This window comes from Herpailurus yagouaroundi, unplaced genomic scaffold (assembly GCF_014898765.1).
Source record: "Herpailurus yagouaroundi ecotype Mexico unplaced genomic scaffold, PumYag 28, whole genome shotgun sequence".
Classification (NCBI taxonomy): domain Eukaryota; kingdom Metazoa; phylum Chordata; class Mammalia; order Carnivora; family Felidae; genus Herpailurus; species Herpailurus yagouaroundi.
Window position 1 is genome coordinate 100,128,391 of NW_024412376.1, and position 21,601 is coordinate 100,149,991.

General features: G+C 39.3%; 1 protein-coding gene across 6 annotated transcripts in view; it reads left to right on the forward strand.

The window, feature by feature from the left end:
* Positions 1–687: 687 nt before the first annotated feature.
* Positions 688–21,601, forward strand: part of LIN54 (lin-54 DREAM MuvB core complex component) — a 77,879-nt gene continuing 56,965 nt past the window's right edge. For 2 of the 6 annotated variants that reach the window (XM_040479571.1, XM_040479595.1), the window contains exons 1-3: positions 2,898–3,148; positions 15,271–15,986; positions 20,268–20,391. In XM_040479571.1, coding sequence (XP_040335505.1) covers positions 15,303–15,986; positions 20,268–20,391 — 808 coding nt within the window. In that variant the 5' untranslated portion in view covers positions 2,898–3,148; positions 15,271–15,302. Of the gene's footprint in view, positions 841–2,897; positions 3,149–15,270; positions 15,987–20,267; positions 20,392–21,601 lie in introns of those variants that run through there. The other 4 variants (XM_040479581.1, XM_040479607.1, XM_040479602.1 and 1 more) reach the window with 4 other exon arrangements.

Below are 21,601 nucleotides of genomic sequence, written 5' to 3' on the forward strand. Positions count from 1 at the left end.
CGGAAACAGGCTCCAGGCTCTGAGCCATCAGCCCAGAGCCTGACGCGGGGCTCGAACTCACGGACCGCGAGATCGTGACCTGGCTGAAGTCGGACGCTTAACCGACTGCGCCACCCAGGCGCCCCTGTCTTTTATTTTTTAATCATGGACAGTGGGAAAAATAAAAGAAGTAAAAGGTGACTAAATGCAATAATTTTGATGGTGTTAGTCTTAGCTACACATTGCAAAAATCCCTTTCAAAATAAGTTTAACTGAGTGGTCTCCCAGGGACTTTTTAGCAATCTCTGCAAAATTAAAGCCTAAAAACAACGAGAGATGACATTTATGAATACTGATTACCGAAGCACATTAAACAGTGACAGTTTGCTGGAAATCACACCTACAGCACTGACTTCCTAACAAGGAAAGCTAGAAGATGCAGCAGTCTCTCAACTGCAGGCGCAACCCGGCTTTCCCCCTCCCAGCTCTGCCAGATGGAACTTTCCCTGCGAAAGCTTTGACGGAACGCCCGCTAGGAGTCACGTGGAGCTGGCGCGTACTCCCGCGCCTTGCGGAATGACGCGAGGCTCGCGTTGCCAAGGGGAGGGGCAAGGCGCCGCGGAAGGGGCGGGGCGAAGGAAGCCAGCCGGGGAGGCGGGGCCGGTAGAGTAGAGGGGCGGGCAGAGAGGGGCGCGCGGGCGGGGAGGGCCCGGCGTATTATGGGATGCGGCGGTGGAATGGCGCTGGGCGCGTGATTTTGAACAAACCCGGGTCTGTGTCTCGGAGGCGCCGCCGCCGCCGCGGCTGCTGGGAGCCTAGGGAGCGCGGCGCGAGGAGCAGGCGGCGGCGCCGCCGGCTTTGGTAAGTGTCAGCTCTGGGGGTGGGGACATCTGGGCGGGCGGGAAGGGGGCGCCGGCCCCCACTGCGGGTGGTGGAGCGGGCGGAGGGCGCCGGACCGCCCCTTCTGGGAGCCTGGGCTGGTGGGTCTTGGCGGAGAGCGGGAACCTGGCGCCCGGGGCTGCCGCGCTTCATCCCCGGGCCTCAAGGGGCGGGAGACCCCTCCCGGCTCGGCCTCTTCCCGCCTGCACCCCGGAGGGCGGCTGTCACCCGGCAAGGCCGGCGCAGGGGCGGCCGCCCGCCCTTCCCGGCAGTCTGGAGGAAGAGTTCCGGCGGCTGTTGACACGCACCTTGCGTGGCCAGAGTAGCAGACTGTGTCAGCCTTGGGTTTCTGGGAACCGGTTTTGCTGCTGTGTCATTTTGTACCAGCCTCTCCGTTCCTTGCTGCCCGCCGCCCCGTTCTTCCTGCGCCCCTTTGTATGATCTCTTATTCGTGTGTGTCCGTTTTCCTCGCGAAGCCCACCATCTAAATGTCATAATGTCCCCGAGGTGCACGGGGTAAGGGAGCGGGCCGGGACTTAGCTTGGCCAAGCAACGGTAAACACCAAGCACAGTGCGGATGGACGGGGCTTGCGGGAGGTGGGGGTGGGAATAAAGTTTAAAGACGAAGAAACTGGGAACACTTGAGACTCTCATCGTAGTCTAGCAGGCTGCATAGGTAAAGAGCGATTGGGCTGGGTGGTAGATAGCACTAGTTTAAAGCCTGAATCTACTGGCTTTTATATGGAGTTGTCATTCAAGAAAGGTAAGGAAATGAAATGGTTTTTTCAACTTCCACCTTACTTAGACTAACTTTTAAAAAAGACAGTAGACTGACCCTGTTCTCAACCTTGAAATTCAGTTTGCTCATTTCAGGTAGATCTTTCAGAGTATATACTGTAGTTCAGTAGTGGGTTTAGAATTCAGCTTCTGAATGGGCGATTAGCAAATCTTTCTGAAAATAAAAAAGGTAACCAATTTAGTTTTTTGTTTTTGCTTTTTAATTCTGTCACAAGCCTTGCAGCTTATGGTTTTGTGTTATTTCTAGGATGATTAAAAACTGCTTACGTTCTTTTTTAGTTATTAATCCGCATAATGAGAGTAGCTGGTGGGAAAGATGGGTAACTCTGGGGTCTTGTTCTAAAGTAAGCTGTTTATTTTCTCTATTGAACAAATATATCTGCGGCAGATTTTTTTTTAATTTAGTGACTTAGATCTTAATATTTGGCAAATAATTTTTGTTTAGAGGCGTGTTTCCTGTATTTTAGAAATTGTTCATTCTTGATTAGGATCGATATATTTTAAACCTACTTGGGCTTTGACGCCTTAAACCAATGACAAATTGGAAGTCAATGTACACGGACAGAAATGATCAGATGAAATTAAGTGAAGAGAGAAATAGTTGAAACTTTATTTTTAAAATTAGTCGTCTTGACCACATCAGCAGGAGGATCAGTGCCTGTAATTTACAGATGTGACGGGGAGATAAGACATGCATATGGAAATGAATCGCTCTGTCAAAGTAGTGCTGAAGTGGAGGAAAACGTCAGTCAGTCGGTGAATGACATTAAAGGTCTTAATCATGTTTTTAGTATCTGAAATGAGCACAGTGAATAAAACGCATTGCTTCATCTGTCTCAAGTTGCTTTACTGAAAATGAAAGTGTTTGGATTCTTTATTGTCCTTATGCCGCCTTCCGTGTGGCTTTTGCTCTTCAAAACAAAAATATGCCGGACTTGGGACTCGGCAGGTAGAGCGACTTCCTTTCGCGTAGCTGCCGGGCCCGCAGAAGCACCATTTTTCGCTGTGGGGTGAAAGGTCTCGGCGTGGGCTGTGTGAGCGCTTGTATCTCCCTGTGCATTTGAAGGTTGGCGGGGCGGGCGGGAGGTTTCCCCGGATATGTGGGTGTGCGCCTCTCCGGAGGGGAGGGCTGAGGAGGGGAGGAGGAGGAAGGGGGAGGTTACTGGCGGCGGCGGCGGCGGCGGCCCGGGCTCGGGCTGTCGGGGAAGCTGCTGAGCTGTGATGGTGATGACGAGGTGAAAATGGCGGATCTTTCGAAATACAATCCCGGCCCCTGACATACCAGAGGCGGCGGCGGCGTCGCCACCCGGGCTCCCTCCTCGGCCCCCGGGTCCCCTGTAGCGCTCGAGTTCGGGCAGACTGGGAAAGGAAGCGGCTGGCCGGAGCTACCGTGCACAGGCAAAACAAGCACCGCCCGGGCTCGGAATTGCCCGGGACCTTCTGGAGCCCCCACCTCGGAGCCGGAGGGAGGAGAAAGCGGCAGCCGCTGGAGGTAGAGGGGAAGGGGGTATCCGAGGGCTTCTCTGCACTGAGATCTCTATTATTTAGGGGGGTGGTGGGTAAGGGAGGAATTGCGTTGTGGATCAAGGAATGACTAGTCCAGAGTGCAAAGAATCAGTAGCCTCGTAATGACATCAACATTATTCTATGAGTGTTAAGAGGGCTCGAGTTTGCTCTTATACCTAAGGCTGCTGCTGAGGCCTAGAGGAACCACTAGCACTTATCATGATTTCCTTACTTAATATTTAAAACATCCACTGTGGCGGGTGTTGGTATGGTGATGTTCAGTTTTATAGGGGTCTATGTTTCTTTAGGGAGGCAGAGCATAGGCATTTTATTCTGCATTTAAGCTCTGTGTCTTAGATCGTAGTCTGTAACTTGTTGGGGTGTGGATGCTCACATTTTTTAAACATATGGACCAGTTTTGTTACAATTAAAAATGTTGTCTTTTTCTTTTATGGCTCTGTCATCCATAGAGTGACCCCTTTGCCCCTGCCGTTTGGCAAATAACAATTGAGATACTGTCAGTCATATTTTATATCCATGTTTTTCCCTGCCCCCCCCTCCATTTCATAAATTTGGAGACTAAAGTTATGGAATATTTTACAATATGTAGATTTTATAATCCAAGGGAAATACAGCTGTGGGAGTTCTATTTTGACTCACAAGTTTTACCTTTGTTGTTAAGGAAGTTGTGATGGCTGGACATTAAGTTGGTAGAGATGAATAGAGACCTCTGCTTTTTTCTGAATACTGGACTTGTTAGCTCTTTGTTTAAAGGGCTGGAGCATTGGAGTGATTGACTTTATGATGGCCAAAGTTTAATTTTGTTTGGTTACCTAAAGATCCAGGTATGTTTTAGATTGTGCTACAGATCCCTCAGGAGTGTTTCTGCTTCCATACACCAGTAGTGTTACTGAAAAGTTACATTTGAATCAAATTTTTATACATTAATTTGGGCCCTCTAGTTTTCCCAGCTTTTGTAGTGGAAAGTTGGGTTCAGTGACGTTGAATATATGAGCCTGAACAGAGAAGTGAGTATTTAAGAAATGCCCACTGGTAATGTTTATGATTAGCAGTAATTTTCCTTATCCAAGTGTCCTACAAAGAGATGATGTCATACAATGACATACAATATCATACATCATGTGTTTCGTTCAGAGGAGAAATATTTTGTGTGCATGTGTGTATGTAGCCTAGCCATTTATTTGGCTTTCACTCGTTAGAAGAATAAGGGACCAAAAAATTTTTGGAGGAAATAACTGTGGAGGTACTCAGAAGCTTTAGTGAATGAATTTTTTTGTTAATCATTTGATGTTCTTGTATTATCCAGTCGGGATTTGGTTCTGTTTTTTTCTTACAGCTTTTATGTTGCAATTATTTGGTACATGTCAGTTAGCTGCTAAGTTAGTAGCAAAACTCAGAATTTAAAAAGTAATTAAGGAGGGAGATTAAAATGCTTTTTCATTGGCTTTTCTTTTAATCACAGAGGACCATTGTCTTTTTTGATTCTTTGTGATTGTCTTTAAAGGCCAGTTTTCACCTTGTTACAGTTAGAACAATTTGTCTATTACTAGTTAGAAGTATGCTAGAAAGAGATGAAGAGTTATGCTACTGGAGATAGCCTAGTGTCTTTTTTTGGGGGGAAGAGGAGCATTATAGATTTTCATTGCTTATTTCAAGTGTTACTATTGGATATCTTTTATATGTCATATACTGTGCTAGGAATAGAGGATACCTCAGTATCATCGTCTCAGGAAACTTTCAGTTTAGGAATCCATGGGAGATAAAGTTGGAAGGATGGATTAGGTAGAGCTTTAATGCAGAAGACCTTGAGAGTTACAGAAAATTTAATTTTTTTAAAGTTTTATTTAAGTAATCTCTATACCCCATGTGGGGCTTGAACTCATGACCCTCAGATCAAGAGTCATATGCTCCTCCAAATGAGCCAGCCAGGCACGCTGACAGTTACAGAACATTTTTAAATAGGAGAGTGACAGCCTCAGAGATGCACTCGAGAGAGATACGTTCTGTAACTTTTCTGTAGAATGTGTTGTAGGTTAAAGGAGATGGAGGTAAAGATACCATAGTAGGTTCCAAACTTCAAAGATTTAGCAATTCTTGGTTGCAGTGGGAAGGAGACATAATAAAGGTATAATATGCATGTATATTACAGATTAATAGTTGTATGAAGAGACATCAAAGATGATAAGATCTTAAGCCTTACTGTTTGGTAGAATATCGAATGTGGTACACTATTAACTCAAATGAAAATTCTTTTCCTCTTGCTCCATCTAAATCATAGTAACCCTGCAAGTAAATGGAGGCTTAGAGAGATTACTGCTTGGGGTTATGTGTTAAACAACTAGGAGAGCCAACATTCGGAAATGAATCTTTCTGATTTGAATCCCCATGTTTTATCCACCATGTTAGTCTTAAGCATGAATAATATACATATATATAGTTCTTCTTTATTTTTTTTTTTTAATTTTTTTTTTCAACGTTTATTTATTTTTGGGACAGAGAGAGACAGAGCATGAACGGGGGAGGGGCAGAGAGAGAGGGAGACACAGAATCGGAAACAGGCTCCAGGCTCTGAGCCATCAGCCCAGAGCCCGACGCGGGGCTCGAACTCCCGGACCGCGAGATCGTGACCTGGCTGAAGTCGGACGCTTAACCGACTGCGCCACCCAGGCGCCCCTATAGTTCTTTAAAGGGAAGAAAGTGTATAGGTCCTTAGTATTGGCCTAAATAGTTTTATTAAAATATTTAATTTTTAGATGTATATAAGCATAAATTCTTTATGTTTATTGCTTTTAGTAAGTGTAAAATGCAAGTAGATTTATAAATGAAATAGAAACAAAACTACAAAGCCAGTAAAACAAATTAAATTTAGGGTAATGGATGATTTTTTTTTTTTTAACATTTATTTTTTGAGAGACAGAGCACGCACAAGCAGGGGAGGTGCAGAGAGAGGGGGAGACACAGAATCTGAAGCAGGCTCCAGGCTCTGAGCTGTCAGCACAGAGCCTGACGCAGGGCTCGAACTCACAAGCCATGAGATCATGACCTGAGCCAAAGTCAGTCGCTTAACTGACTGAGCCACCCAGGTGCCCCTGGATGATGTTGTTTTGCTGAAACAAACTCTTTCTTTGCATAGTGAATATACTATTGCCCGCCTTGGCAAGGTGTGCAGTTTTCTATATACTGTATATCCTGTGATATACCACTTTTCTCTGTTTGAATGCTGTAAAGCTTTCCTCCTTAAATCACAGATGGTTTGGCTTTTACTTAGCATAAATATATCATTTACCTTGTAAGACCCTTCTGTGCATTTTTTTTTTAAATTTTTTTTTTCAACGTTTATTTATTTTTGGGACAGTGAGAGACAGAGCATGAACGGGGGAGGGGCAGAGAGAGAGGGAGACAGAATCGGAAACAGGGTCCAGGCTCTGAGCCATCAGCCCAGAGCCTGACGCGGGGCTCGAACTCACTGACCGCGAGATCGTGACCTGGCTGAAGTCGGACGCTTAACCGACTGCGCCACCCAGGCGCCCCTGTGCATTTTTTTTTAGACCACCCTAATTCTAGTACCATTGATTGTGAGTATGAGGTGGTTATTCAGATGATCCAGAGTACACTATTTAACACATATTATCAAAATGAAAATACAGACTTTTCAAATATTCCTCAGGAATAGTCTAGTCCTCCCAGTTTAGTTTGAGAAATGTAGTTATGTACTTCGTTTTTTGAGCTGTTAGTGTTTGATTTTAGAAATCCGGGCTAAAATCCAGATGTTATAGTTAACCAGTTAGTGCTGGTGGTAAGATTTAGGTACAAAAGTATAGCTCTTATTACTCAGATATTTTTGTCTGATCTGACAAATTATTCACCTGTAATATGACAATAGGTCACCACTTCATAATGTTATATGCAAGGATGAAAACATTTGTTCACCCAGGTTGTCCTTCACCTATAATTAAGAAAGTAACAGTGTTTCAGCACTGATAATATTCCATGAGAAACTTTTTATTAGAGTGCATGAGTGGAGGGGAGGGACAGAAAGAGAGAGAGAGAGAGGGAGAATCCGAAGCAGGCTCCATGCTTAGCACTGAGCTTGACACAGGGCTCAATTCCAAAACCCTGGGATGATGACCTGAGCTGAAATCAAGAGTCAGATGTTCAACCAACTGAGCCACCCACCCAGGTTCCCTTCCGTGAGAAACTCTTAAAAGATGTAAAAGCATAGAGCATTTGCCATTTCTGTCTTATGTTATTTTTTATTTTATATTTATTTATTGTAATCATTCACTATCCTAAGTCAAACCCTCCATAAATCTCTGTCTCAAACTAATTACTGTAATAGCCTTCTAACTGGTCTCTCTGCCTCCAGTCCACTAAAATACTGAGATGAAGTTAATCCTCCTAGAGTACAACTGTGATCATGCCATTCTACACTTGATCTTAGCCAAAAGGCCGAGAAGCGATGTGATCATGCCATACTATTGATTTCTAAGCTTTGTCAGGGCAAGATCTTTGGTTAATTATCCATAATGCCCTTACAAAGTTGGGAAGCAATAAGTATTTGTTAATTAAATGACTGATAACAATTTTAAAATGGTTAAAAATTAAGAGAACCTTATCAATTTTAAGATGAATATAATTGCAGAGGGTATTAGTTAAAAGTTAATTCTGAGTATTTAAAAACTTATTTGAAAAGGAATTTCTCAGTTTGTGCCTTGTGAACTTGTTATTTTATTTGAAGTGTTGTGAAGTCTTAGAGCATTATATAACTGTCTTACTCAAATAGACAAACCAAAGTTATCTTTCAGACCCCAATGTAAATAATGCTAGAATTTTAGATGATACCTCTTCTCCATGATTAAATGATTTATTCTTCAAATTTGTATTGAGAAGTTATTATGTGGCAGCTCTGTTCTAGGCATTGGAGATATGGGATCCAGTGATGAAGACAGACAAGTCCTAGTCCTCATGAAGCTTGCATTCTAAAGAAGTAGGGGAGGAAGAATCAGACTATAAACAGATACTTTCTAGTGGTAAATGCTATGATCGAAATACCAGGGTAATGTGACAGAGTGCCTAGGACAGTGGAGATGAGAGTGAGGGTGCTTTTTTAGGTAGAACTTAAAATGTAATATAATTGGATATATTAGAAATCATTAGGTTTTCTGAAATCAGTGAATTTTTAACTCTCATTAGACTTAAACCATTCAACCATGTTCAACTGTGAGAAGGAAAAACTCAATGTATGGCTTCCAGAATTGTACCTTGCTTTTAGAACTTTGTTTTATGAGCAAAAAAAATATTGGAGGCATGAGGAATACATTGTATGTTCTGTCTTCTTGCCTACTCTACCTTGACGTGTAACCCTTTGTACAGATTAGGTGAAGTAAAGCTCCTCAGTCCTCTTGGCTTGTGAAAACCCTCTCTTTTCTTGGAGTGGTCCTCAACACAGTGGTGATGAGGTTGCATGTGCTAGTACATATCTTCCATTCCTAAGGGATAAAATTAGAGTGATGATTCATGTAGCTACATGGCCAAACCCTTTCCTGCCATGCCCGCAGCTCCTTTTCAGAGTTTCTTTTAGCACAGGCCACCATGCCTTGCATGTGACCCTGATTGAAACAGATATAGATGTCTAACTATAAAGCATTTATCATAGTCTGCTCAGTGGCTTTGAGGTGTGCTGGCTCCAGAATTCTGCAAGGCCCTGTACTGCATAGAGACTGGCCAAGTCAAGCAGACCTTTTCTTGTTAGAAGTTTGAACTTTACTCCTAGTTCAAGGGAGACTCCAATCCTGTAATTCCTAGTCTTTTTTAACAGGACAAATAAAAAGACATTCTGAATAGCAAGCTTCAAAATATATGAAGCAAAGGTGCACAGACAAGGAGAAAAAGAAAAATCCACAATCATATCTAGGGATTTTAACAGTCTTTCTCACTAATTGATAGAAGAAGAAAAAGTGACAAAATAGAAGATATGAACAACACTATCAGCCAACTTGATATAATTGACATTTGTAGAACACTGCCCTCAGGAACTGTAGAATACATGTTCTTTTCAGGTGCACATGCAGTGTTCACTAAGATAGACCATATACTGAGCCATAAAATAAGTCTCTAATTTGAAATAATGGAAAGAGTATCACATTCTTTGGCAATAAGTAGTAAATTAGAAATCAGTAATAAGATAGAAAATCCTCAAATATTTGGGAGTTAAATAGCATGTTTTTATTTTTCTTAGGAAAGAAGAAAGGTTTAAGCCGTGAAACTAAGAATTTTAGACATACTTTTTTCTGGGAAGAGCCAGATAGGAAATATTTTAGGCTTTGGAGGCCATGTAAATCTGTTTTATATAATTTATATATACTTTTCCCCCCAGCTATTTAAAAATACAAAAACCATTCTTAGCTGGAGAGCAGTAAACAGACTATGGGCCTGATTTGGTCTGTGGACTATATTTTACTGAACCCTGATCTATGCTTCCATCTTAAGCTTCTAAAAGAACAAATTAAACATAAAGCAAGTAGAAGGAAGGAGATAAAGGTAACAGTCAATTAAATAATAAATGGACAAAGAATTGAGAAAGTCAGTGAAGCCAAAATGGTTCTTTGAAAAGATCAATAAAATTGATACATCTTCAGCCAGACTAATTAAGGAAAAAAAGAAAGAAAGAAAAAAACACAGAAATTACCAAAATGAGGAATGAAGAGTTGACATTTCTACAGACATTAAGATGAAAGAATATTATGTATAATTTAATGCTAACAAATTTGACAACCTAGAAGAAATAAATTCCTTGAAGGACACAAACTACCAAATATCAAAGGTCACTGAGTAACCTGAATAACCCTATATCTACCAAAGAAATTGAATTTATACTTAAAAAACAAAGATTTATGTCTAGATGGACTCACTGTTGAGTTCTAACAAACAGTTCAGGAAGAAATGGTAACAATTCTATGCTGACTTTTCCTGAAAATTGAAGAGGAAAGCATATGCCCCAACAGCCACTCTAAGAAAAAGAACTACACACCAGTGTCCCTCATGAATGCAGACAAAATATTAGGAAATAGAATTCAAGGATATATACAAAATGTAATACATCATGACTGAGTATAGGGCTTATTTCGGGAATGCAAAATTGGCTTCATAATAAAAAAGTCAATATAATTCAAGGCTAAAAGAGAAAAGTTGTGTGATTATCTCAATATTTGCAGAAAAAGCATATGACAGAAATATCCATTTATGATTGGGGGAAAAAAAAGAAACCAACCAAACTCCAAAAACTGGAATATAAATATGCTTCCTGAACCTGATAAAGGGAATTTGTGAAAAACCCATATCTAACAAATGAGATTGGTAGTAAGGCAAAGATGTCTGCTCTTACCACTTTTTTTTTTTTAATTTTTTTTTTCAACGTTTATTTATTTTTGGGACAGAGAGAGACAGAGCATGAACGGGGGAGGGGCAGAGAGAGAGGGAGACACAGAATCGGAAACAGGCTCCAGGCTCTGGGCCATCAGCCCAGAGCCCGACGCGGGGCTCGAACTCACAGACCGCGAGATCGTGACCTGGCTGAAGTCGGACGCTTAACCGACTGCGCCACCCAGGCGCCCCTCTTACCACTTTTATTAAACATTTTACTGGCGGTCCTACTCAGTGTAGTAAGGCAAGGAAACGAAATAAAAGACACACTGACTGGAAAGGAAGAAATACAGACATTATTCTCAAACAGCATGGATTGTGTTTGTAGAAAATCCTAAAGAATCTACATCAAAAAACTAAAGTTAATAAGTGAGTTTACCTGGGTTGTAGGCTACATGAACAATATGAAAAAAAATCGTTGTATATACTAGCAACAATTTGAAAATGGAAAAACCAATTGCAATCCATCAAATAACATGAAATGCGTAGGGATGAATTTATGTGCAAGACATGTACATTTGAAATATAAAACATTACTAAGATAAGTAAGTAGAGAGATATACTGTTCGGAGACAGTTTTCCATTGCTCTTTGCATTCCTGCACCTCTGCAACTGAGGCAGCAACTGCCCTTTTAAATGATCATTTCTAGGATGTTTGTATAGCAAACAGCCTTGAATGGTAGAAATAGTGACTCGTGCTGTAGCCAAGGGCAGATTTGCTTATTGTGCAGTATAATAAAGATAATATCTTCTTGTGGACAAAAGGGCAGGTGTGCTTCAGCCCATTACAAATGAATCAGATTCTCTGAGCTCAGGGTTCTTAGTTGTGATACAAACATGATTCTCTCATGTTCCTACTATACTGTATGTAGTAAGTCCTGTGTCTCTACCTAGGACTACTGTGTGGTCTGCCAGTATCTGTGAAATGGTAACAGGAAACTCAGTTAGCTTACAAAGAGGGTCTGAAATCTCAGATTGCTCACAGGTCTTGGCAGTTTGGGCCATGAAAATGGAGTGCTGGCAGAGACATAGCTTTATGAAAGAGGAAGGATGAGAGCCATGTCGACTAGGTTAGGGGATATGAAAAGATTCTGGCATCTAGTAGTGAATGCTGTCACCCAAGTAGTGGGCAAAGGTGGCAGGGGCAGGGGAAGTATTCCAGTGTTCTGTCTCTTAATGGATAGTTAGGGTCTGAACGGAGAGCCCAAATGGTGCTTTGATTGTTGTACACTCAACTCCATAGCCCCAGCTGAAAGGCAGTGTGGCTGTAGTCACTGAGTTAAGGATCCCGAAAGCTGAGATATTGGTATCAGAGGATATAGAATTTTGGGTGAATTAGAAGTTTGTTTAGTTGAGTTGGAACTGTGGGTAATTGAAACTGAAAGTAAATTCATTGCCAAACCATATCTCCTTCTGTGACTTGAACTTCTCCCTCCTCCTACACCTTGACTTCAGATGCTTTAAGGAGAGGGATGAATAGAGATTGGGCAAAGATCTCCCTGTCCTTAAGCGGGGACCAAAGGCCATACCCACGTGTCTAAATATACTGGTGGAGATTCAGAGCAGGGAGTCAAAACTTCATGGCTCTGTTGGATACTGGCACCCAAGTCATCATCCTGCCTTATTCTGTGGGGAATAGAGTGTGCAGATGCAACTGATGGGGCTTGGGCACTGTTTGCAGTAGGTGAGGGAAGCTAATGTGACATGATGGGTTGGGCCCTTTGTTGTTATGTACTATTGTGACTCCCATTGCTAAAGACATAATTGGTGTTGATGTTTTTACATGTCTACTTTAAGTTCCCATAAATATCTGAGGGGATTCTCCTGATCAGAAAGAGCTGCATGTAGAGAAATGTTAGTACTTTGAAGTCTCAAAATGCTAGTCATTCCTTTGAGCTACAAGTTATTGTGACTGATAATTTTATAGTATATATAAAGAGCTTATCCAACTCAATAAGAAGACAAAAAAAGCGGGGCGCCTGGGTGGCTCAGTTGGTTGAGCGGCCGACTTCGGCTCAGGTCACGACCTCGGCTCAGGTCACGACCTCGTGGCCCGTGAGTTCGAGCCCCATGTCGGGCTCTTTGCTGACAGCTCAGAGCCTGGAGCCTGTTTCAGATTCTGTGTCTCCCTCTCTCTCTGACCCTCCCCTGTTCATGCTGTCTCTCCCTGTCTCAAAAATAAATAAAACGTTAAAAAAATTAAAAAAAAAAAAAAAAAGAAGACAAAAAAAGCCAGTATATTTTTTTAAAGGCAAAAGATTTTAACAGGCACTTTTCAAAAGAAGATGCACAAGGGGCACCTGGGTGGCTCAGTCAGTTAAGCATCCGACTTCAGCTCAGGTCGCGATCTCACGGTCTGTGGGTTCGAGCCCCACGTCGGGCTCTGGGCTGATGGCTCAGAGCCTGGAGCCTGCTTCCGATTCTGTGTCTCCTTCTCTTTCTGCCCCTCCCCCATTCATGCTCTGTCTCTCTCTGTCTCAAAAATAAATAAAAACATTAAAAAAAATTAAAAAAAAACCAAAAGAAGATGCACAATACACTGCATATATAAAAAGATGCTCATTGTTATTAGTCATTTGGGCATTGCAAGTGAAAACCACAATGAGATATCACTTCACACCCATTAGAATGGCTAAAATTAAAAAGACTGATAATACCAGTTGTTAGCGAGGATGTGGAGCTGCTGGAACTCTTGCACATTGCTGGTGGGTGTATACAGTGGTACAGCCAAGTTGGGAAATAGTTTGGCAGTTTCATGGAAAGTTAAAAATAAATTTACCTTATGACCCAGCAAGTCTACTTCTTTGTCTTTATTCAAAAAATATGAAAATATATATCCATAACAAACTAGCAGTGTTATTTATAAGAATCCCAAACTGGAAACACTACAGACGTCCATTCACATGTGAATGGATAAACAAATTGTGGTAGATTCATATGATAGAATATTACTCAACAAAAAAAAGGAACAGAACTTGTAGTAAGTGAAGGAATGAAGATAAATTTCAGTCGTATTGCATGGTTCCTTTATGTCACAAGTACACAATGTATGATTCCATTTATGTGAAATCCTAGAATGGGCAAAAGTCAAAACTAATCTATAGAGATAGAGTAGTGGTTGTGTAGGTTGGGATGTTTGGGGTAGGGGATTGACTGTAAAGGAGTAGACTTGTTTTTTTCTTCATTTAAAAAATATCAGTGGTAAAAGTTTAAGGCAATGTAATTTTGTGATTAAAATTATGAACTTTGGTATCATAAAACATATCCTGAGTTTGAGTCTGGGCTCTATCATTTACTAGTTATGTGACCTGGGACGGATTTTATAATCTAAGTTTCTTCATCTGTAATATGGGAGTGGTAATGATACTGTCTCAGAATGGTTGTGAGGATAAATTGTGCTGTCATTGGCAAACACTCAATAATGATTAATTTTGGCCCTATTAGTATCTGTCAGTGCTAATTATAATTTGTTGCTCATGTCTGTTAATCTCAGAATGGGTATTGTATTTTTGTATTTTAAAAAATGGGAGAAAGAATGCTGATTAGGTTTCTGTGGATCTTTAATGTTGTATGGGCAAGCAACATTACTATTTAGTCAGTCATGATCATGATGTAATGTTTAGATAAGGGTACTGACTTCTTTATTGGAAGTTCTACATAACCTTTGGCTAAAAGCATCACAATTCCAGGGTGCCTGGGTGACTCGGTTGAGTGTCCGACTTTAGTTCAGGTCATTATCTTATGGTTCATGAGTTCAAGCCCCACATTGGGCTGACGGGCTCACTGCTGTCAGCGCAGAGCCCGCTTTAGATCTCTGTCCCCTTTTCTCTCTGCCCTTCTGCGCGCATCTGTCTCTCAAAAATAAACATTAAAAAACATTAAAAGTAATAAATAAAAGCATCATAGTTCTGATTTGTTCGTAATCTGCTTTATTATTATTACCACTTTTTTTGTAATGAGACTGGTTTTTACGCCTTTTAAATGCTTTCTTTTTTGACATTTTAAATGGCCAAGGAGGATTTGAGAATCTTTTTTCCAAATAAAGTTGTTTTTGGTATGAAGTTAATTGATCAGACTTGAGCCAAATAAGTCATTTAATCTGCACTTGCTGAGATGGATTACTCTGGAACTCCTTTAACATTATTTTGAGTATTTAATGGATTTTTATAGATGGCAAACTACCCTCATTTTAGGACCTAGCTCCCTAGAGATTTGAAGATATTTTCCAGGGGCGCCTGGGTGGCGCAGTCGGTTAAGCGTCCGACTTCAGCCAGGTCACGATCTCGCGGTCTGTGAGTTCGAGCCCCGCATCGGGCTCTGGGCTGATGGCTCAGAGCCTGGAGCCTGTTTCCGATTCTGTGTCTCCCTCTCTCTCTGCCCCTCCCCTGTTCATGCTCTGTCTCTCTCTGTCCCAAAAATAAATAAACATTGAAAAAAAATTTTTTTAAATAAAAAAAAAAAAAGATATTTTCCAATATTTGTTTACATTTTAATCTTTCTTTGTGTGAATCAGCAGTTTTCAAGTTTGTCAGTAGTTTCAAGTTTGTCGCTCAATTATACATCAGTAATAAATAATGATTTTGTCACATGCATTTTTTTAAATAATTTTTTTTCTTAAATCTGTTTTGAAAACTAGTAATTTATTCATTTTCAACTTTATTGCAGCGCCTGATCAACTTTCTAGCTGGAGAACGATCATGGAGGTGGTGCCAGCTGAGGTGAATAGTTTGCTTCCAGAGGAGATAATGGACACTGGTATAACTTTAGTGGATGATGATAGTATTGAGGCTGTTATTGTTTCATCCCCAATTCCCATGGAGACAGAACTGGAAGAAATTGTCAACATAAATTCTACTGGTGACTCTACAGCCACGCCCATTTCCACGGAACCAATCACAGTGTACAGTAACCACACTAACCAAGTTGCAGTGAATACCACAATTACTAAAGCAGATTCTAATACCACAGTGAAACCAGCTTTTCCAAGTGGCCTTCAAAAACTTGGTGCTCAGACTCCTGTGACTATATCAGCCAATCAGATTATTTTAAACAAAGTATCACAGACATCAGATCTTAAACTTGGCAATCAGACCCTTAAACCAGATGGACAGAAGTTAATTTTAACAACTTTGGGCAAGTCTGGTTCACCAATTGTTTTAGCACTACCCCATAGCCAACTACCCCAGGCTCAGAAAGTTACAACTCAGGCCCAGTCAGGAGATGCTAAGTTACCACCGCAGCAAATTAAAGTAGTTACCATTGGAGGGAGGCCAGAGGTGAAACCTGTCATTGGTGTCTCAGCATTGACCCCAGGAAGTCAACTGATTAATACAACAACTCAGCCCTCTGTGTTACAGACCCAACAGTTAAAAACAGTACAGGTAAAAAAAAAAAAAAAAAAAAAAAAAAAAAAAAAAAAAAAGAAGGGGGCTTATTAATTCAATTGCATGTTAAAAATTAAATTGATTCTTAGTTGTGTTTGTAGGGTAATTAAATGCATAGTTGTTATTGAATTCTTTTGAATGTTGCTTTTAGTAATTTTGTGGGGTTTTTTTTGTAAAATTTGATATGTCTAATGCTTTGAAAATGTTTGCTAGAGGACTTAGAGCAAACTTAATTTTTGTTAAATTTCTAATTTAGTGTATTTATAGCTTTTTCCTCATTTTTAAATGCATTTTATTCTCAGTAGTAGTTTGATTGCACGTATGCTCTGCTGGTATAAAGATACCAGAGTTGCTGCTAGGCTGTCAAAAAATCATTCAGACATAATATTTTTCAGTTAACAGATGGCCAAAGTCTAGGAAAACTTGCTGCTCTGAGAAACCCTTGGAGCCAGCAATAGTACATACTAGCCAGCGTGTGCCACCTCTTTGCAGTTTACTGTCCATTGCCATCACTCGTGTTTACAGTGTGGAAGAGGCAGTGTCACATGATGGAAGGTAACATACTGGCTTTAGAATTGGACCAGCTGGATTTGAGTGACCTCTGTGCTACCCTATCACCTGTGGAACTTTGGATCGGTTACTTCTCTGAGTTTTTTGCTTTAGCTGGAAGATGGCTATTTGATCATGATGAAATACATAGTAAAAGATAGTACTGATGTAGTTCTCAAAACTTCAAGGATCCTTCAGAATGGTTCCTATTGTTAGTATGAACAGGATCCTAAGATAGAAGGTTAACAGAGCATACATTCAATGGTTCCCAGTTTTTTATGCTCAAATAGGCCTTTTGAGGTCACCACTGCTCTTAAAATAAAATGATCCACTTAATATCAGGAAACACAAATGCATTCCCTGTTTGAAAGGTTCATCTTCCAGAAAAAAGGAGGTGTGAGTTAGAGAACTCATGCAGGTATATAAAGCAGTAGGAAGATTTGAGGAACTATCCACACTGCTGATATTAGAAATAATGTTTTGGTTATTAGGTTGGCAAAATAACTAGAAGCTTATTTTTATTGGGTTTTTTATTTAAGCACTTTGTATGATTTCTCAAACCTTGTAATTTACCCATGTTCCTCCTGCCACTATTAAATATTTAGTGCCCTTTTCTTTCTTGTTCATTATCATCTGTCACTTATCTCTGACTTCCTTTTACTTCTTTTGATGAGAATCTCTTGAATGAGATATACTAATACCATCAAGCATCTTGTTGTCAAGTATCTTGTCTTTTTAAAATCAGTTTTGAAACTTGTTTTTATTAGTTTACCAGAGTTTATCTGGCTTTGGAGATGTGGATCATAACCACATTCACAATAAACTGATAATGAAAATCAGAATGTCATTTTTTTTTCATTTATTAGAGCAATGTATGCATGCTGTTTCATGACCAGTTTACTTGTATCTACAAGGTTTCTATTACAGTCCCCTAAGTACTTACAGTGAAAGCATTTATTGTTAATTTTATAAAACCTGATTCTGTTTATTAAAAAAAGAACTTCTATTTTAAAAAAATAACAAAAACAGAAGAAAACTTAGAATATTAGAATATTGTTCCACTTGTCCAGTTATTTTTAGGCAAATCAGATCTTTCCAATTCAAAAGTAAAAAGCTACAAAGCTCTAAAGCCTAGAAAAAAAAAACAACAAATAAGAAGCTACACATCTATGTTTCCTCTTTAGGCACCAGAATATGTGGTTTAGTATTACACGGTGTATATGATTCTCTGGTTTTTTTCCTAGACAATCCTCAGCGTTGTCTTAAGTTTAATCAGAGTATTGAAACTGTTAGGGTATGGACAGCAGGTAAGGGTGGAAGAAGGAGACCCATCTTGAGAAATGAAGGAAAGAGGTGACAGTTGAGGCCAGAGGCAGTAACAAAGAGGTATAGTTACACTTAATTACAGATATATAAACACTTTCCCATGTTTCTTGTGCGTAGTGTGTAAGAGTAATTAATAACTAAGAGTTTGGAACAATATAGCTCCTTATTAGTTGCTGAGTCTATATAATACAATGCCAATTATTACCTGCATGTATTATTTGATTATATATTGGGCTATATTTGTAAATTTCCTTTTTTGATTCATTTTTGTCTTTGTTGATTAGATAAATTTATTAAAAGTGATACTTTATGTTTTGTTTTACTTAATAATTTTGTTCTAGAGTAGTTTAGAATTTATAATACAAATTATTATAGTTCCTTGAAGGAACTATAAACTGTTATTTTCAACAATGAGCCACTAAAGAAATGTAGCCACAGGGGCAAATTGGAATTATTCATTTGAATAATTAATGTGCCTTTGGTTGTATTGTTTACATTTTTTCCTGATTGGTAAGTATTCATATAGTCATATGATTGTGAAAATCAGTTAAAAATGGAGAAATACTCTAAGCTCCAAAAGAATGTTTATTATAAGACATGGGTTTCTAAGAACATCAATACTTTTATCTTTAGAGATTACTAATAAGTCAATAGATGACATATTCTAACTTATTTTAGAATTTAGGCCTGTAAATACATTTGGGAAATATATCCCCTTTATGTCTCCCAAATTGCATCAATGGTTATACATTTATTTGGATATATCAGTTTTGCAAGCTGGGTATTTTTTTTTTTTTAATTTTTAATGTTTATTTATTTTTGAGAGAGAGAGAGACAGAACGTGAGCAGGGGAGGGGCAGAGGGAGACACACACACAATCCGAAGCAGGCTCCATGCTCCTAGCTGAGCTGTCAGCACAGAGCCCGATGCAGGGCTTGAACTCATGAACTGTGAGATCATGACCTGAGCCGAAGTCAGATGCTTAACCAATTGAGCCACCAGGTGCCCCCAAGCCGGGTATTTTTTTATACAGTAATGGATCTCCTTGTTTTGTTTTTTTAAAAAATGATTTGTATTTCATTTATATTTTTTTTTGTCAGTAACATGTTCTGAGTGTAAGAAAGTAATATATTCTAAGTATAAGGTAATGTATTATTTAGTTTATAATTTGAGCACAACGCTGATATTTTTCTAGGTCTGTGATCCATTGCAGCTTCTGGTATGTTTATGTTATTCAAATTGGTCGTGTTTATTCATTTAAAATTTTTTGGTAATGTTTTTATTTATTTTTGAGACAGAGAGAGACAGAGCATGAACGGGGGAGGGTCAGAGAGAGAGGGAGACACAGAATCCGAAACAGCCTCCAGGCTCTGAGCCGTCAGCACAGAGCCTGACGCGGGGCTCGAACTCACGGACCGTGAGATCATGCCCTGAGCCGGTCGGATGCTTAACCGACTGAGCCACCCAGGTGCCCCTCATGTTTATTCATTTTAAGTCTTTATTTCCAATAATAGCAATTTCAGGGCCTTAGTTTTCATATCTGACAAAATATTTAATGTCTCCCCTATCACAACTAAATTTCTGCTTTTAACTTTTAGAAGAAGCTATATCTTTGCATACATTGATAATTTCAATATTAAAACATTGATAACTCTATCCTCTTTGACTTGTGGAGAATTTTAGTTCAGGTGAACAGGATGCCAATATAATTTAAGATCAGGAATGAATAAATATAGACCCTACCTTCAAAGAATTGATAGTCTAATAAACAGTATTTTAGCAAATGGTATTTCTAGAGGCTTTGTCTTCAGAATAGTCTGTTTTGCCAAACTTGTCTCTTTGTATCCTAGGATATTAACTTACTCAGTTGTTTGTTTATCTACCCTAATATATAGATCTAAAGCTGAGGATCTAATCATAACCTGTCTTTAATGTGTATTCATATTTTGCTTCCAGGGGCCAATGTAATTGCATTTACAGGTGGCTTCATCATTTGCACTATGCTTTCTTAACTGACTCTATCTTTTTATTACTGAATAATTTGTTATTTTGAGAAAATATTGCTGTCATGTTTTATTATTGTTTATTATTAAGCATTATTAAGCATTAAAATTATTTTTAAATACTCTTTTGGTTTTCATCATATGCATATTATCCTACAGACTAAAGTAAGGATTTACAATACAATGTAAAGGTATTGCTATATATTGGCTTAAGGATGGGATCATATTAGTATTTTGATGAATGGCTGCATTTTAGATGTTTTTAACATTAATATTTAGATATATTCTGTTAAATGAGCCGGTTTCATATGTACTTCTGTATATCAATCTTCTGTTTAATTTTGACTGAATAGGTGTTTTACAGAAACAAATGGCCTTCATAGTTATTTATATATTTCAGATTGCTAAGAAGCCTCGAACACCAACCTCTGGTCCAGTAATCACGAAGCTGATCTTTGCAAAACCAATTAATAGTAAAGCAGTTACAGGACAGACAACTCAAGTATCACCACCAGTCATTGCAGGTTATATTTCTTTATAGTTTATTAAGCTATATATTTACCTTCCTTTTAGGTTTAAGAAAGGCTGTTCTGCCATCTTGAAATGTTTTAGTGCAACAAGTAGGGTTATTATTATAAACCAAACTAGTTAATAAGAAATGTTATTTCTTACACTTATTTAAATGTGTGCTCTGAGCAAATGCCTTATCTCAAAATCAGTCCATTACTTTAGTCTCCTTAGTTTTTGGTAGAATTTTACCATGAAAGTAGCAAAGTCTTAACCTTCAGTAATACTAGCTAACATTCATCTAGTGTTTACCACATGCCTCGCACTATTCTTAGCCCTTTACATGTAGTCACTTATATAGCCCTTGGGCAATCCTGGAAGGTAGGTACTAATAACAGCCCCATTTTACCAGTGTAGAAATGGAGGCACTCAGCCAGTAAATGGCCGAACTGGGATTTGAACCCAGGCAGTTTGTCTCTAGAGCACACGTAGCTAAGTTTAATAGATTTAAATTAATACACGTGAGAGTATACTATTTCATGGTTTCTGTTTGTTTTTGGTTTCAAAATGCTTTATATGCAGTTTTCTATGAACAGAAAATGGTCACAATGATAGCAATTACTTATGTGATAACAAAATTTTAGCTATATTTACCAGCAAATTCTTCAGTGTGGCCGAATGCTCTTTATTATATACTTTAATAATTTGTCATCACCAATTACTGTAACACCTCAAATCTTGACTTTGAGTATTTCGTTTTCTTTATTAGTTTATCTGCCATTGTATTCCCAATCTGGCAGTTCTTTTACTTTGTTGAGATCTCTGATCTGTTAATCATTCTTTTTCAAGAATCACTCACTTCCTGTCCTCAGATTCTTCCTTAGTCAATATGGAGTCCAAGACCCATAATTATCACTTCGTTGCAACACCATTGATATTCCTTTCCCTTTCTCCTTCTATAATGGCTTAAGTCCAGCACTCTTCTTACTCTGCCTGGCAAGCAGTGTGATCTTTCTAGAGACATACAGCCATGGTGACTGGTCTTTAATTCAGAGCTGTACTAACATGAACGTTTTCACCACTTAGGAGCTCATTTCTAATTTCCATTGTGTTTTAAGGGCTTATGGAAGTACCTCTGGATGGTAAACTTTGACTAGATACTTTCAAATGCTAATTACCCATTCCTAGAATGTGTATTCTTGAGGAAGGTACTTTAAATGTTAACTA